This window comes from Canis lupus, chromosome 25, assembly GCF_003254725.2.
Source record: "Canis lupus dingo isolate Sandy chromosome 25, ASM325472v2, whole genome shotgun sequence".
NCBI classification, from domain to species: Eukaryota; Metazoa; Chordata; class Mammalia; order Carnivora; family Canidae; genus Canis; species Canis lupus.
In genome coordinates this window covers 17,225,722-17,242,970 of record NC_064267.1, presented here as the reverse complement: position 1 = coordinate 17,242,970, position 17,249 = coordinate 17,225,722, and the positions used below count along the sequence as shown (strand labels likewise).

General features: G+C 36.4%; 1 protein-coding gene across 4 annotated transcripts in view; it reads right to left on the bottom strand.

Annotated features, from left to right (window-relative positions):
* XPO4 (exportin 4) overlaps positions 1-17,249 on the bottom strand; it is a 122,445-nt gene that overhangs the window by 97,653 nt on the left and 7,543 nt on the right. The window contains exon 1 of one of the 4 annotated variants that reach the window (XM_025462740.3): positions 3,225-3,377. The exons of the other annotated variants lie outside the window; for them this stretch is intronic. Coding sequence (XP_025318525.1) covers positions 3,225-3,269 — 45 coding nt within the window. The 5' untranslated portion in view covers positions 3,270-3,377. Of the gene's footprint in view, positions 1-3,224; positions 3,378-17,249 lie in introns of those variants that run through there. 4 annotated transcript variants of the gene reach the window in all.

Genomic DNA, 17,249 nt, shown 5'->3' with positions numbered 1-17,249 from the left:
TTATGCTAAGTGAAATAAGTGAGACAGAGAAAGATATTCACTTACAGAGAAAGATCTCATGTATATGTGCAATCTAACAAAAGAACAAAAAGCATCCCCCTCCAAGCTCATTATAGATACAGAGAACAGATTGATGGCTGTGGGGAAGAGGATGATGAAATGGGCAAAGGGGGTCAAAAGGTACAAACTTCCAGTTATAAAATAAGTAAGTCATGGGGATGTTGGGTATACCATCATAACCATAATTAGTAATATTTTACTGCATATCTGAAAGTTACTAAGAGAGTAGATCTTAAAATGTCTCATAAGAAAAAGATTTAATAGCTATATGTGGTGATAGGTATTAACTGTGATCATTTCACAGTATATACAAATACTGAGTCATTATATTGTATATCTGAAACTAATAAAATATTATAGGTAATAAATAACACTGAGGTTCAAAAAACTATTAAAAATGTGGAGAAGAATAAGAAAGGAGGGGGGATGAGTGAAAAAGGTGATGGAGATTAAAGAGTGCACTGTAATGAGCGCTAGGTGTTGTATGAAGTGCTAAATCACTAAACTGTACATCTGAAATTAATATTATACTGTATGTTAACTAACTGGAATTTCTTTTTTACTAACTGGAATTTAAATAAAAACTTGTAAAAAAAAAGAAAGGACTCTTACACAACCAGACTTGAACACTTATAAAGGCATTATCATAATTTTTAAAAATTGTAGTAGAACAGGAAAAAACAAAGGAGCAGAGAATTCCCAGAAACACACCCATGACATATGATAAATTAGTGAAGAAAGACTAGACTATACAATAAATGGCATAGGAAAGTGGGCTACTTATAAGCAAAAACGAAAGATCAGATATCTACTTATATCATACATAATAATAAATTCTAGGTGATTTTAAGATTTAAAAATGAAAAGCAAAACGTAAAAAAACTAATGACAAGGGACGCCTGGGTGGCTCAGTGGTTGAACATCTGCCTTTGGCTCAGGTCGTGATCCTGGGATGGAGTCCCATATCAGGCTTCTCACAGGGAGCCTGCTTCTCCCTCTGCCTGTGTCTCTGCGCCTGTGTATCTCATGAATGAATAAGTAAATCTTTAAAAAAAAAAAAAAAACAATGACAAAACATAAAGAATAAAACACAGGATGGGGCGCCTGCATGGCGCAGTTGGTTGGGTGTATGACTCTTGGTTTTGATATGGGTCATGATCTCAGGATCCTGTGATTGAACCCTACCTCAGGCTCCGTGCTCTGCGTGGAGTCTGCTTGAGATTCTCTCTCCCTAGCCCTCCGCCCCTCCTGCTTGTGCTTTCTCCCTCTCTAGAATAAATAAATAAAATCTTAAAAAAAAAGAAAAAGAAAACACAAGAGAATATGTCAGAGTAGGGAAGGATTATTTCAAACTTTACAAAAGGCATAAACCCTTAAAAATTAATAAATTCAACTGTTAAAATTATAAACTTCTAAACATTAACTGTAAGACTAGTCATAGATCAGAAGACAATAACTGCACTGAATATAATTAACAAAGGACTAATATTCAGAACATAAAAACTCCCACAGAAGACAACTTATAGCAGAAACTGACAGCTACCTCTTCAATATTCACTCCTCTTCTTCCTTAGTAAAGAACTCTAATATGCAGCACTTTGCATAGCTAAATAACATTTCCTAGTGCCCAGACTAAGTTCTGGCCAGTAAAATGTAAACAAAGCCTGGGGTAAAACTTCCTAAAGAGAGCTGATTCAGCTGGAAACATAATTTTTTTTTGTCTGTGGATCTTCTTTCCTCCTCCCTGGAAATGAATATGGTAGCTGTAGTTCTACTAATCATCTTAGATCACAAGAAGACGTAGAAGATGGAAAACATCAGCTAAGAATTATAAACAAAGAAAAAAAAACCCAGCAGCAGCAGCATGAGCCCCTGATGCTATCCTGGAGCCACAGACCATCTTCAGATCAATTTAACTCACCCTTTGTGAGAAAAAATAATCATTTTTAAAAATGATTTTTTAAAAGACACTGTTATTGCTTAATAATTAAGCAATATTAAGCACATCGTTTGCTTAATAACAATTAAGCACATTATTTAAAAGACACATGCTGCCTAATCCAATCCAAACGATTACACAATGCAATAGAAAAATGGCCAATAAACATGAGAACATAGTCAACCTCACTAGTAACCAGTGAAATACAAATTAAAACAGTAAGCTATTATTTCTGAGGGGAAACATAAAATGATGCAGATTAAAAAAAAACTACAAAAACAAGAGCATGGAAGTTTGGGACTACTGTAGACAGTCATAAATTTAGATTAATCTAACATGGAACTTCATTTGGAATTTAGAATTACTTAGAAGAAGTTGGTGGTCCTGAATAGCAAAGAATGCAAAAAAGTCCACTCCTAGGCATTTATTCCTAGAAAACCTCTCCCACACACATATAAAGGTCACCCAAAGTTCCTACAGCACTATGATAACAAATAAAAAAGTAACAATTTGCTGAGTGAAGTAAGTCAGTCGGAGAAGGACAAACATTATATGTTCTCATTCATTTGGGGAATATAAATAATAGTGAAAGGGAAAATAAGGGAAGGGAGAAGAAATGTGTGGGAAATATCAGAAAGGGAGACAGAACGTAAAGACTGCTAACTTTGGGAAACGAACTAGGGGTGGTAGAAGGGGAGGAGGGTGGGGGGTGGAAGTGAATGGGTGACGGGCACTGGGTGTTATTCTGTATGTTAGTAAATTGAACACCAATAAAAAAAAAAAAAGAAAAAAAAAAAAGTAACAATTTGAAAGCCATCATTAGGAAATACATTATAGTACTGCCACACAGTGGTTTATAAGACACTTAAAGACTAAACTAGGGAGTAGCCCGGGTGGCTCAGCGGTTTAGCGCCACCTGCAGCCCAGGGAATGATCCTGGAGACCTGGGATGGAGTCCCATGTCGGGCTCCCTGCATGGAGCCTGCTTCTCCCTCTGCTTCTCCCTCTGCCTCTCTCTCTCTCTGTGTCTCTCATGAATAAATAAAAATATTTTTTAAAAAAGGAAATATCTGTCAAAGATGTTCGTCGTGGCAATGTGGCTGGTGACAGCAAAAATGACCCACCAATGGAAGCAGCTGGCTTCACAGCTAAGGTGATTATCCTGAACCATCCAGGCCAAATCAGTACTGGATATGCACCTGTGCTGGATTGTCACACAACTCACATTGCTTGCAAGTTTGCTGAGATGAAGAAGAAGATAGATCATCATTCTGGAAAAAAGCTGAAAGATGGTCCCAAGTTCTTGAAATCTGGGGATGCTGCCATTGTTGATATGACTCCTGGAAAACCTATGTGTGTTGTGTGTTGAGAGCTTCTCTGACTATCCTCCTCTAGGCCATTTGCTGTTTGTGACATGAGACAGATGGTTGCTGTGGGCATCATCAAAGCAGTGGACAAGAAGGTAACTGGAGCTGGCAAAGTCACCAAGTCTGCCCAGAAAGCTCAGAAGGCTAAATGAGTATTATCCCCAATACCTGCCACCCCAGTCTTAATCAGCGGTGGAAAAACCATCTCAGAACTGTTTGTGTCAATTGCCATTTAAGTTTAACAGTAAAAGACTGGTTAATGATAACAATGCATCATAAAACCTTCAGAAGGAAAGGAGAATGTTTTGTGGACCATTTGATTTTGTGTGTGTGTGTGTGTGTGTGTGTGTGTGTGGCAGTTTTAAGTTATTAGTCTTTAAAATCAGTAATTCTTAATGGAAACAACTTGACCAAAAATCTGTCACAGAATTTTGAGACTCATTAAAACAAAAGTTAATGAGGAAAAAAAAAGATTACATGTAAAATGGCTATATTAACATTCGGTTTACATTGTTCTATATACTTCTTCATTTATTTGAAATACTGCATTTCTAAAATGAGGGAGCCTTCCATTACTGACAGTTCTGCTGATCTTGAACTCTGGCTAAAACCTAATAAAAATGGTAGATAAAATATTTCTACATTTTGTAATGTATTGCTGAACTCACAAGACATTAAGAAATCCCCAGAAGCTAAAAGGAAACCAAAGCAGTGATCCAAAGATGAAAGATGGCACTTATGCATTTACCCTAGAGACATTTGCCAATCCCAGATGACCTTGAGTTTCCATTCTGAGAGCTGCCCAAAAAGTAAAGAAGGCATCAGACATAGCCAGGGACCTCCTAAAATGGATAATAGGACATCCCTCCACATAAAGCTGGGATCCTCAGTATAAGGGTAAACCATTAAAAAGCAAAAAGAAAAACAACAGAGAGGGAGGAAGAGAGGGAGAAACTTGCTAGTGTGGATCTTAGTAATAGGTAAAAGAAGGAAAATTACCTCAGACAACTGATAACCATGAACAGGCCTTCTAATAGGTTTCCTGCTTCATTTCAACAAGACCTGTGTGTTCCAAAAACTTCAAGCCAATAAACTTAAAAATAGTCTATGTTGGTCATGCACCTAAGACACTTGTAGTAATGAATGCACCATAATCCAGGCCTCAGACTTTTCCAGAAATACTTTCAAAAGTTAATACTTAAAAATGTTTAAACACATGAGAAAGCAAGCCACCATGAGTCTAGAGAACAACAAATTAAAGCCAACAAAACTAAATTAAAACCAACAAAACTCATAAAATATTGGAAATACAGAAACAATACAAAATGTTTAAAAGAACTTAAAAATGTATGATGTAAACCTAATAAAAAATAAAACCTTTTAAAATAAAAAAAATAAAATTAAACCTTTAAAAAAAAAAGATTTTATTTATTCATTCATAAGAGACACACAGAGAGGCAGAGAGACACAGGCAGAGGGAGAAGCAGGCTCCCTGCGGGGAGCCTGATGTGGGACTTGATCCCGGGACTCCGGGATCACGACCTGAGCCCAAGGCAGATCCTCAACCACTGAGCCACCCAGGCGTCCCAAATTATACCTTTTGAAGTTGATAATGACACTATCAATAGAACTACAACAACAAAAAATCAATTCACAGAACAGGAAAAATTTTTCACCAATCATATATCTAATAAGGGATTAATAGCTAGAATCTATAAAGGATTCCTAAAACTCAACAACAGAAAAACAAAGAACCCATTTTAAAAATGGGCAAAGGACTTGAATATACATTTCTTTTTTTTTCCCTAAGATTTAACTTATTAACTCGAGAGAGAGCAAGAGAAAGAGAGACAGAGAACAGAGAAGGAACATAGGGAGATGGAGAAGCAGACTACCTGCTGAGCAGAGAGCCTGACATGGGACAAGGAGCTCATTCCCAAGACCCCAAGATCGTAACGTGAGCCAAACACAGATGCTTAACTGTCATGAGCCTGACATGGGACTCAATCCCAGGTCTCCAGGATCATGCCCTGGGCCGAAGGTGGCGCCAAACCGCTGAGCCACCCAGGCTGCCTGACACCCAAGATTTATGAATTTTATTGTATATTAATATGCCTCAAAAATGTTAAAAACTCAATAGTAGATTAAAAAGCAAATTAGATACACTGAGGAGAAAACTGGAAACATACAAAAAATTATTCAGAATGCAGAAAGCACATTCAAGTGTCTTAGAGAACAAAGTGAAGGTCAGAGCCCCAAGAAAGGAACCTATACAAACCTTATCATCCAGGCTTCCTCACTGTCCTCCCCCAGTGCCAGCAGCCCCTTTTCTCCACCAGAAGCCACAGCTCCTGTCACGTGGCTCTCTCCTACAGCTGCATCTCTCTCAAATTCTCCACTCTCCCTCCCTGCACATTTGGGCCCCAACAAGGGCTTCTACACCCACTGCAGAAGCCCTTACCCCTTACCAACCTTTGTTGACAGTCCCTTCACTAACTTTTCAATTACCCCTTTCAGTATTCCTTTGCCAGGTTCTTGACTGACACAGCATCCAGTAAGAATGGGAAAAATAAAGATTCAAAAAGTAATGGCAGAAGTATTCCAAAAATTTTTTTAAAGAATTTAATTATTGATTCATGAGAGACATGAAGAGAGAGAGAGGCAGAAGGAGAAGCAGGCTCCATGCAGGGAGCCCGATGTGGGACTTAATCCCAGTACTCCAGGATCACGCCCTGAGCTAAAGGCAGATGCTCAACTGCTGAGCCACCCAGGCATCCCATATTCCAAATTTTTAAGTAAATTCTAAAATTTATGAGAAACAGGACAGCTCTGGTGGCGCAGCAGTTTAGTGCCGCCTGCAGCCGAGGGTGTGATCCCGGAGACCCGGGATCGAGTCCCACATCGGGCTCCCTCCATGGAGCCTGCTTCTTCCTCTGCCTGTGTCTCTGCCTCTCTCTCTCTCTCTCTCTGTATCTCTCATGAATAAATAAATAAAATCTTTAAAAAAAAAATAAAATTTATGAGAAACACTAAAACTCAAAAGTCAGAAAGCCCGATGAATCTAAACAGACTAAAAAAGAAAAAAACTCCTATTACTGATACCACAGTGAAACTGAAGAATTCAAAAATCAAAGGATCTTAAAAGCAGCCAAAGAAAAAAGATTATCTTCAAAGTAACAGATTGAAAGTGATTTCCTAAAATAAGGAGAAACTAATCTAGAGAAAAAACAGAGTAACATTTTCAGAGTACTGATAGAAAGTAACTATTAGAAATGTAATGTAGATCCAGGAAACATCTTTAAGGATTAAAATGTAATTGAAGACATGTTTCTGCAAATAAAAACCAAATAAAAACTTTTACTACCAGAACACTCTTCCTTCACGAAATCCTGAAGGATATATACTCCAAGAAAAGTGATCCCAGATGGAAAGCCTTCAATCCAAAGGACTATGGACAAAGAAATTAACTATGTGAATAAATCTAAACAAATATTGATATTTTAAAAATGATAAATTTGCGAAATAAAAAAGATAATTAAGATTTTGAACAATATAAGGGGCACTTGGGCGGCTCGGCCAGTTAAGTATCTGCCTTTGGCTCATGATCTCGAGGGTCCTGGGATCAAATCCCAGGCCAGGTTCTCTGCTCAGCGGGGAACCTGCTTCTCACACTCCCTCTGCCCCCCGACAATTGCTTGCTCTCATAAACAAATAAAATATTTTTAAAAAATGATTTTGAACAATATATGTTGCACATAAATCCAGAGAGGTGGTTTTAAGTTCTTGTTCTGTTCTGAGACAGCATTTACCGACTAATTTTAAACTAAATTGAGTATGCATACTAAAATGTCTGCCATGGTCAATAAAATAGAAAATAAAGAACATGCACATTACAACACCCAAACTATGGAATGAGAAACAAAAGATTACCAAAACTCAAAATAAAGCAAAAGGAAGGACCATATACACATATATAACAAAATATGTAATTTATCAGTAATCACAATTAAATATAAACTAAACTATATTTTTTAAAAAACTGAGATTGTCAGGCTGGAAAAAAATATCCAAGGGCATAGAAAGGCTGAAAAGAAAAGGCTAGGAAAAAAACATACCAAGCAAATTCTCATCAGAAGTAGTCAATGAAATTGACAGAACTATGAGAACAGCAGGGAAAAAACAGAATTAAAGGCAAAATTTTATACAAAAGAGAAGTGGGTCATCTAATAATCATTAAAGGGTTAAGTGAAGTGGTATATAAATTCACAGCCTCCAATATAAATAAAGCAAAAAGTGAGAGGACTACCAACAACTCCACTAATATATCTCTGTCCGTAACTGCTAGTATAGAGACAAACAGATTTAACAAGCTAAAGAGGCATAAATACCTTGCACCTTTAATTGGATATCACACATACTTTTCAAATACAGGCTGAATAAAAACTGACAGAATACTAGGCCATAATGCATATTCAAACAAATTTTAAATAACTGATAATATGCATAACACATTCTCACAAAACAAGTTAGTATCAGACAAAAACTGAAAAGTAGAAAAATTCAAGGATGGGGCACTACCAGTGGTTCAGTCAGTTAAGTGTCCAACTCTTGATTTTGGCTCAGGTCATGATCTCAGGGTCCTGGGACTGAGCCCCGATTGAGAGCCACACTCAGCTGGGAATCTGCTCGACGATTCTTCCTCTCCATCTGCACCCACCCACCCCCCATCCCCATCAAATAAACAAATCTTTAAAAGAAAAGCTCAATGATGAAAGAAGAAACAAAAATGGAAAACACTGACCCAAAATACTTCATAATCAAAAATCTAATATGCAAGTCAAGTACAAGAGGAAAATGTATAGCCTTAAATGCTTAAGTTGAAAATTAGGAAAACAAACAAGCTAAAGCTCTAATCTAAGAACTAAGAAAAATGGAAGGAAATAATAAAGAGCAGAAAATGAAGAAACAGAAATTACATATACAATAAAGATTAAAAAGTTTGGAATAACTTCTTCTTTGGAATGACTAATAAAACTGATAAAACTCTGGCAAGAGGGGCAAGAGGGGTGGAGAGACACAAGAATTTAAGCAAGCAAGATTAAAGAAATTGTGACTACAAAGAACCTGAATCCTAAAGTGATATGGAAAAAATAATAAGCGACATTATGGTGATAAACAAAAACTTATGTGACATGGACAAATTCTTAGAAAAATATAACAAAACTTAAGAAGAAATAGAAAACTTGAACAGTTCTCCAACTATTAAATAAATTGAATCAGTTTAAAATATTTCTTCCTAAAAAAAAATAAAAATAAAATATTTCTTCCTTTAAGCCCCCAATCCAGACGATTTTACCAAAGAGCAGAGAATAAATCATTCCAATCCTACACAGATTTCAAGAGAATACAAAAGATAGAACACTCTTCAACCCATTTTAGTAAGTCAGCATATCATCACAAATATGCCAATACTAAGACCAGATAAGAACCAGATAAGACCAGATAAGAACGATGTAAAAAAGAAACTTACAGGCCAATTTTATTCATGAACAGAGATGGAAAAATCTTAAGACAGTTCACATACCAAATACAACAATGGACTTTATTTTTTATTTTTATTATTTTTTTTAAATAATGTACATTGTGACCAACTTCATTCATCCCACGAATGCAAAAAAATGTATCACAAAAAAATGCACAAACTTTTTTTTTGCAGACATGTTTATTAATAAGATTCACAACTAACCTTTTGGTAAAGCAGGAATAAATGGAAACTTCTTTAAACAGATAAAAAGAATTTAAAAACCATAGCAAACATCATACTATTGTTGAGATATTAAAAGCATTCCCTTAAATTACCTCAAGTGTCAGTACACCATCGAAGTCCAGTGACTCAATGGGTTGGAGGTTTTTTTCCTTTAAAACCCAGTGGGAGAGGCTGAGGGAGAGACAGGATCTTAAGCAGGCTCTATGTTCAGTGAGGAGCCCAATGAAGGCTAGATCTCACAACCCTGACGTCATGATCTGACCCAAAAGCAAAAGTCAGACACTTAACTTAGCCACCCACAAACTCTGATTTTTTTTTCCTAGAGGTATTTCAAAGAATAAAGGGAAACTTTTACTTTTTTTTTTTTTTAAGATTTTATTTATCTATTCATGAGAAACACACAGAGATTGAGAGAGAGGCAGAGACACAGGCAGAGGGAGAAGCAGGCTCCATGCAGGGAGCCTGATGTGGAACTCGATTCTGGGTCTCCAGGATCAGTCCCTGGGCTGAAGGCAGCACTAAACCGCTAAGCCACCCACGCTGCCCAGAAAATTTTACTTTTAAGAAAAATAATAAAATTCATTCAATTTGAAGTCATATATGAACCCACCAGACCCTTTTATAAGTCTCTGATTCATAATGGGATTTTAATAATCACATTTTTAATATCTTGAAACATTTTATCATTTCACCATTCTAAGGACTATTTCATCAGACCTCATCAATTATTCCCAACTATGCTAAGGATACACAAACAACAAAATTAAAAAATTAAGAAATGATTACATCACCTGGAAAACCAATGCAATAGCAAAATAAATCAACACTATTACATTAGTCTCATTTTTTTTTACTACTTTGCTCAAAATACAGCAGGAGCTTTCAACAACGTATAAAAGAAATATAGAAACACCATGTTCATGAGTCTTTTTGTTTTAGGTTTCATTCAGTAGTGCTAAGAATTCAGAATTTTTAAATTTCCCCTATAATAAAAGGAAATGGACAAGACATAATTATGAGTTGAATCAGAAAATAATGCACAAAGAAAAAAGAACAGCACTTTAGACCTGTAGTATCCAATATAGTCAGTACCCACTAGCTACATGTGGTTGTTTAAATTAACTTAAAAATTTAGTTCCTTAGTTGCACTAGACACATTTCAAGTGCTTGATAACCAAATGTTGCTAGTGGCTAACATATTACACAACAAAGATATAGAAAATCCTAACACTGCAAAAGATTCCAATGGGCTGACTCCATTTATGATGATAAAACTGATCATATAAATGTCATCTCAGACCTGCGTCTGCAGATGATAATATTCTAGATCATTGGCTCTCAACTGAGCCAATTTTGATTCCCCAGGGGATGTCTGACAGTGTCTAGAGAGATTTTTGGTTGCCACAACTGGGAAGTGTTACTGGTAACTAGTGGATCGAGGGTAAAAGATGCTGCTAAACATCCCACAATGCACACACCAGACCACAATAATGAAGAATTATCCAACCCAAAATGTCAATAGTGGCAAGGATATGAAACCTTGTCCTAGTTTTCTCAAACACAAGAATCAATGAATGAACCATACACTTCCAAGGACAAAAAGGAAATGACCCTAGTCTCACTCAGTCAATCATTAGACAAGAATTGCCTCATTACCCAATATTCTGTAACAAGAACCTGGATCAAATTGTTTTGTTAAGAGGATATGTGACACTATTTTTCTATTCTTACTCTTTTATGAGGTCTGAATTTAAAAACAAATTGATATAGTTCATAAGTGGACAAATGTTAACAGGTAGGTATGTATTAGAGGTGATAAAATTTCATAATCTTGATCATTCAATTGGTGTTTATAAACTTAAAAAGGAAAATTATTATTATGAAGCAAAGAATTTCGTCACTTCTCAATTAATGATATGTGCCACCAATATTTGCTAAAGTATGTGTTTTGGTGATTCTAATGCAAGAATCAGAATAACAAGGTAAAATCTATTAAAGATACAGCATTTGATAACTAAATTAGTATATACTGCATTTTAACAGTGGAAATGCAACAACCAGAAGTAATGACAGAATCTTGAGAATTATTTGAAATCTGTAATCAATATTTACCAATCAGAAAATGAATGTAAAGAGACATACAGCCACACTCTAATCTATGCTGCCCTATATGGCCACATGTGGCTATTTAAATTAATTAAAATTAAAATTTTAGTTGCTCCACTGCACTAGCCTATTTTAAGCACTCAATAGCCACCTGTTGCTACCAGCTACTTACTGTATTGGAGAGTGTAGATATAGAATATTCCCATCAACCCAGAAAGTCCTCTCAGCACTACTCTACAAGAAATTTAATTAACTCAACAAATATTTATTAAGTGCTTACTCTAAAGTTGCCTTAGTTTATGTGCTTTGATGCAATGTTATTTGATACATTAAAGTACAAAATAACAGCTAACACAGAGCACTTAACATGTGCCAGGCACTAATGCTAAACACTTTCTTTTAATGTAATCATTTAATCTTCAAATTACATGAGATAGGAACTATGATTTTTCTATTGTAGAGATGAAGAAACAGACACACAGAGGTTCAATGACTTGTCAAATGTCACACAGCTAGTCGGAAGCCAAGAAGAATCCAAACTATCTAGCTCTTGAGCCTCTATTTTATACTGCCTTTTAATTTCTAAATTTCAATAATTTTCCATGTATGCTAACATAAACAACAGGGTGATTACCACTGCTGTTTTCTTTTCTTTTCTTTTTTTTTAAAAAAGATTTTATTTATTTATTAATGATAGAGAGAGAGAGGCAGAGACACAGGCAGAGGGAGAAGCAGGCGCCATGCAGGGAGCCCGATGTGGGACTTGATCCCGGGTCTCCAGGATCACGCCCTGGGCTGAAGGCGGCGCTAAACCGTTGAGCCACCCAGGCTGCCCTGCTGTTTTCTAAATAGTTGTCTAACGCCTGTCACAAAACCACAGAATTGGGGTCAAAAAATTTTATGTTAAAACATGGATATACTATGAGTTAGAATGAAATTTCCATTAACTTTTAAGAAAAAAGTTGAAAATTTTTGAGCTTCTAACAAGCCTTTTTTTTTTTTTTAAGATTTTATTTATTTATTCATGAAAGACACACACAGAGAAAGAGGCAAAGACACAGGCAGAGGGAGAAGCAAGCTCCATGCAGGGAGCCTGACGTGGGATTCGACCCTGGGTCTCCAGCATCAGGCCCTGGGCCGAAGGCGGCGCTAAACTGCTGAGCCACCAGGGCTGCCCCTACAAGCCATTTTAAGGTATTCCCAGCGTCCCTCAAACATGTATTCATTCTTCTTTCCCATAAGAGTCACTATGGCATTTAAAAAGTTTTTAAATATTAATTCCCCACCCCGTACCCTAGCTTTGTTCAGAATTTCATCATCTCTTTGCTTTTTTTTTTATAATATATTTATTTTTTATTGGTGTTCGATTTGCCAACATACAGAATAACACCCAGTGCTCATCCTGTCAAGTGCTCCCCTCAGTGCCCATCACCCATTCACCCCCACCCCCTGCCCTCCTCCCCTTCCACCACCCCTAGTTCGTTTCCCGGAGTTAGGAGTCTTTATGTTCTGTCTCCCTTTCTGATATTTCCCACACATTTCTTCTCCCTTCCCTTATATTCCCTTTCACTATTACTTATATTCCCCTCATCATCTCTTTGCTGAACAGCCTCCTAACTGGTCTTCCTACCTCACATCTTGCTTCCCTCAGATTTTCACATATCAAACCACAAGTCTGTGAAGTCATTATTACTGGGTGAATTCAAGTTAAATTATTGTGACAAATAAGGCGTTAAGATAACCCAGCTCCTGCCTATTTACCTCGGCTCATCTCGTAGTACTCCTTTCAGGTTTACCCACGCATTCTTTTTCATTCAACAAATATTACTGACCAATACTATGTGCAAACAAGGTCCCTAAACTAATACATATGAGAGTCCAGCAAAGGAGACCAATATTTATTCATTAATCACACAAATAAATGCAAAATTTCAAATGTGGTAGGTGTTATGAAAGAACTACAGTTATCCAAGTGTAAGATCAATCTCACCTTCTAGGGAAGCTAGGGAAGGCTCCCCTGAAAGTGACTATGTAGAGACCTGAAGGAGTAGGTAAAAGTGAAGAACATTCTAAGCAGAGGAAAAAGTATATGAAAGGTCCTGGGGCAGGATGAAGAACAGGAAAGTAAAAGACTGAAAGAGAGCTGGTGTTGCCGAGACAGAGTAAAAGCAACAGAAGGGTTCTGAAAAGCTGAAAAGCTAAAAATTTACTCAAAGCCTTACAAAAAGTAGCAGTAATAAAACTTCAATTCAATTTAATTCAATTCAAACAATTACCTGCATAATCTATCTCTGAAACTTATTCTCTAGGCCTTGCCCTATAATGGTCTGTTCATACATTTCAGTCCATAAATTACTACCAAATGCCTACTACATGCCAGGCAATGTGCTGGATACTTCAGACACAACGAGTCAATGATAAAAACAAACAAAACCTCTCTCCTGTGGAGCTTACAATCCAGTAGATGAGTCAATCATATAATCAAATAAATAGCATAAAATGACAGGTATAATAAATACTACTAAAGTAAATGACACTATGAAAAAATAATTTAACTAAGAGTGGTCAGGCTTCTTTGATAAAGTAAACAACTACATTAAGATCTGAAGAATTAAACGTTAAATAGGCAGAAAGGGGAGAATGATGTTCCAAGCCAAGGGAATACATAGACATAAGGTTCTGGAAGGAGGAAGCAGATCAAATGTAATGAACTGAAGCCCAGCATGCTGTAGCCTAAGCCCAGCTTCATGAATGTGTGACCTGTGGAGTCTCATAGGGCCCAACTCTCTAAAGGGCCCCCTGCTTAATTTGATACTCTGCTGTTGCCATTCTGAAATTCTTAATAATTTTATCTTTGGACTTCTATTTTGCAGGTGAAGCCCAATGGGACAAGGAGAACATGTGTAGGAGCTATAAAGACAGGATCGTGGCCAGGTACACATACACATGGCTCAAGGCAGTCTGGGGTGCTACAGCCTCCAAGGTGGCTGTGGTCAAAGCTGGGCCCAACCAGCAGCAGCTTCAGGACCTACCATGAGAAGCCAGCTTGCCTGTTCATCCCCCAACCCTGTCCCTGAGGCACCTGCACAAACATTAACTCTCCAGCCTAAGCACTATGACAGGAACTCAAGGAGTAAATTTGGCAATAAATTACAAAAGAAAAATGTACAAATGGACACTGCAATAAAGCATTTCAGGGAGTTAGTAGAGTTCTTCAGAGCTTAGAATCTCTGGTTTTCAAAATTTCTACAGCAAAGCAAGTATCTCCAGGCTTGGAAATAAAAATTAAATTTAAAAATCATTGTACTGAACAGAAAAATGGCTATTTTAGTATAAAGCTCTTGACAGACCATTTATTAATCAGAAAGATAATTCTAGTTTTCTTTTATAACTGAAGACACAATGGCAGGATGCATAGAAAGACATCTTTAATTGTATACAAATTTAATCATATACAAATCATTAGTATGCTACTTTTGGTTTCTTCTAGGACCTCTACAAGTAACAAGAATTGTCAGAAGAAACATTAAAATATTGTATAAAATTACGTCTAAAATTAAATTCAGTATGAAGTCTTTTTTTTAAAAAAATGTTCTGTAAGAATCATCAGCTCTAAAATTCGTAAATAATTAATCGGAAATTTATTCCAAAGTTGTCACAGCCTATAAAACATAACTCTAGTAATAGCTGCATCAGTAGAAAGATCCTACTCAAAATAATAACCAAAAATTTACAATATTGTATTTGCCAAGAGCAACTGACAATCCCTTTCAATTATACCAAATGAAAATGAACTTGCTAAAAGTAAAAATTTTGACGACCCAATAAATTTGTAGAAAAGCCAAAAATATCTTATGACCAATCAAGATTCCACATTAAAATGTCATTATATTACATACAATTATCCTAAAATATTCTTCTTTCACAATGTATAAGTTTGCTGTTACACAGAAAGCACTATTACTATTGACAAGTATATAAAGGAAAAAGCCTTTATATTTTAAAGCCGCTAATGGCACTTTTTCCTGCTTTTTGAACAAGGAGACACACATTCTCATTTTACATGAGGCCCCACAAATTATGCAGACAACCCTGGCTGGGAAACAAAGAAAGTAGACAGGAACTGGCTTATGGCTGGAGTATGAAGGAGGCCAACAACTATGCTGAGCTTTCAGAACTCTATTATGGAAGCCATTAAATATGGGAGAATGAAATGAGACACGGCCTCGTAAATCAGAATCTTTATAAATAAGACAGATAAGACAGACAGCATTCTATAGTTTTAACAATGATTATGTACCTTCTAAACTTTGAAAACCCCTACACTCTAGAATATTCTTGTCATTTTACAGTGGGCCCAATTTTTCCCACAATTATAAGTGAATAGAACTTGGCCTGAGAGTAAACCCATATTCCTTCTCCAAAATAAAGTTTAATGGCTTTCTAATAGCGCTGTCTCAAAATACTTTTTCCTTTTATTTGCTAGCAAGATTATGCTTAACTAGCACTGATTAAATAAAACTGCAAAAATGGAACCTGACTTACAAATTTAATTTTTATTCAGCCTCAGCCATGAGACAGCTTTTAATTTTCTGAGACAAAAAATATAGAATAGTCAAGAAAGTAATAATAGATTTTAAAAACACACGCAACAAATTTATCAGAATGACATATTAATATGTGATTCAATGTTTTATACTGTAAAAAATTAAAACTATACTGAAATGTAGACTCTTTCCACTTCCATCCCATTATCTCTAGATAGCCATTCTTAAAAGGTTAATATATATCTTCCAATTCTGTTTATATATACACACACACATGCACACAAATATATGTAGAGATTTTTTTTTATTTAGAAAGCAAAAACAAGATCGTATCTTGTTCTGCACTTTTTACCCTCACTGTGAGGTTTTTTCCATGTCCATTTCAATCTTTCCATAAAAAAAAAAAAAAAACCTACCATATGGTAGATCTACATTTCTTGAGAGCTCCAGAGACAACATACCACCAAATTATCTACCAAAAAGTTGTAACTTTTTTTCCAAAAGATTTTCATGAGAGGCACACAGAGAGAGGCAAAGACATAGGCAAGGGAGAAGGCAGGCTCCCTGTGAGGAACCCGATGCAGGACTCCATCCCAGGACCCTTGGATCACTACCTGAGCCAAAGGCAGATGCTCAACCACTGAGCCACCCAGGTGCCCCAAAGGTTGTAACTTTTTATACCTCTACTAGCATTAAAGCATGGTCTGTTTTTTCATTATCTGTTACCTTCACGATGTGAAATATCATTTTAATCATAGTTCTGTTTTTGGACCGTTCTTTTTCAATTTTCTATTCTTTTCCCATGCCAGGACTACAATGTTTCAATTACTGTAGCTTTTTTGTAATTTTTATTTTATTTTTTTATTTTCTTAAAGATTTTATTTTTAAGTAATCTCTACATCCAACATAGGGCTCGAACTCACATCGCCAAGATCAGGAGTCACATGCTCCACCAATTGAGCCAGCCAGGCACCCCTCAATTACTGTAGCTTTTGAATAAATTTTAGTAACTGTACTTCAAGTCCCCCAAGCCCTTCATTTCCCTTTTTTTATTTTTTAAGATTTTATTTATTTATTTATTCATGAGAGACACAGAGAGAGGCAGAGACACAGGCAGAGGGAGAAGCAGGCTCCATGCAGGGAGCCCAAAGTGGGACTCAATCTCAATCTCGTGCCTCCAAGATCATGCCCCGGGCCAAAGGCAGGCGCTAAACTGCTGAGCCACCCAGGGATCCCCATTTTCCTTTTTAAAAAGTGTTCTTTTTGTTCTCATACAACTATTCTTCCAGGTATATTTTCTTATTAACTAGTCACATTTTTCTCCCACCTGAAAAAAGGGTGAGCAGGAAAGAAAGATTTTGATTGACATTATATTCAATTTATAGATTAATGATGGAGGAATTGTCACCTTCCCTTCAATTAATTCAAAGAATTAATTCTTTGAACTGAGGAATGCAGCCTTC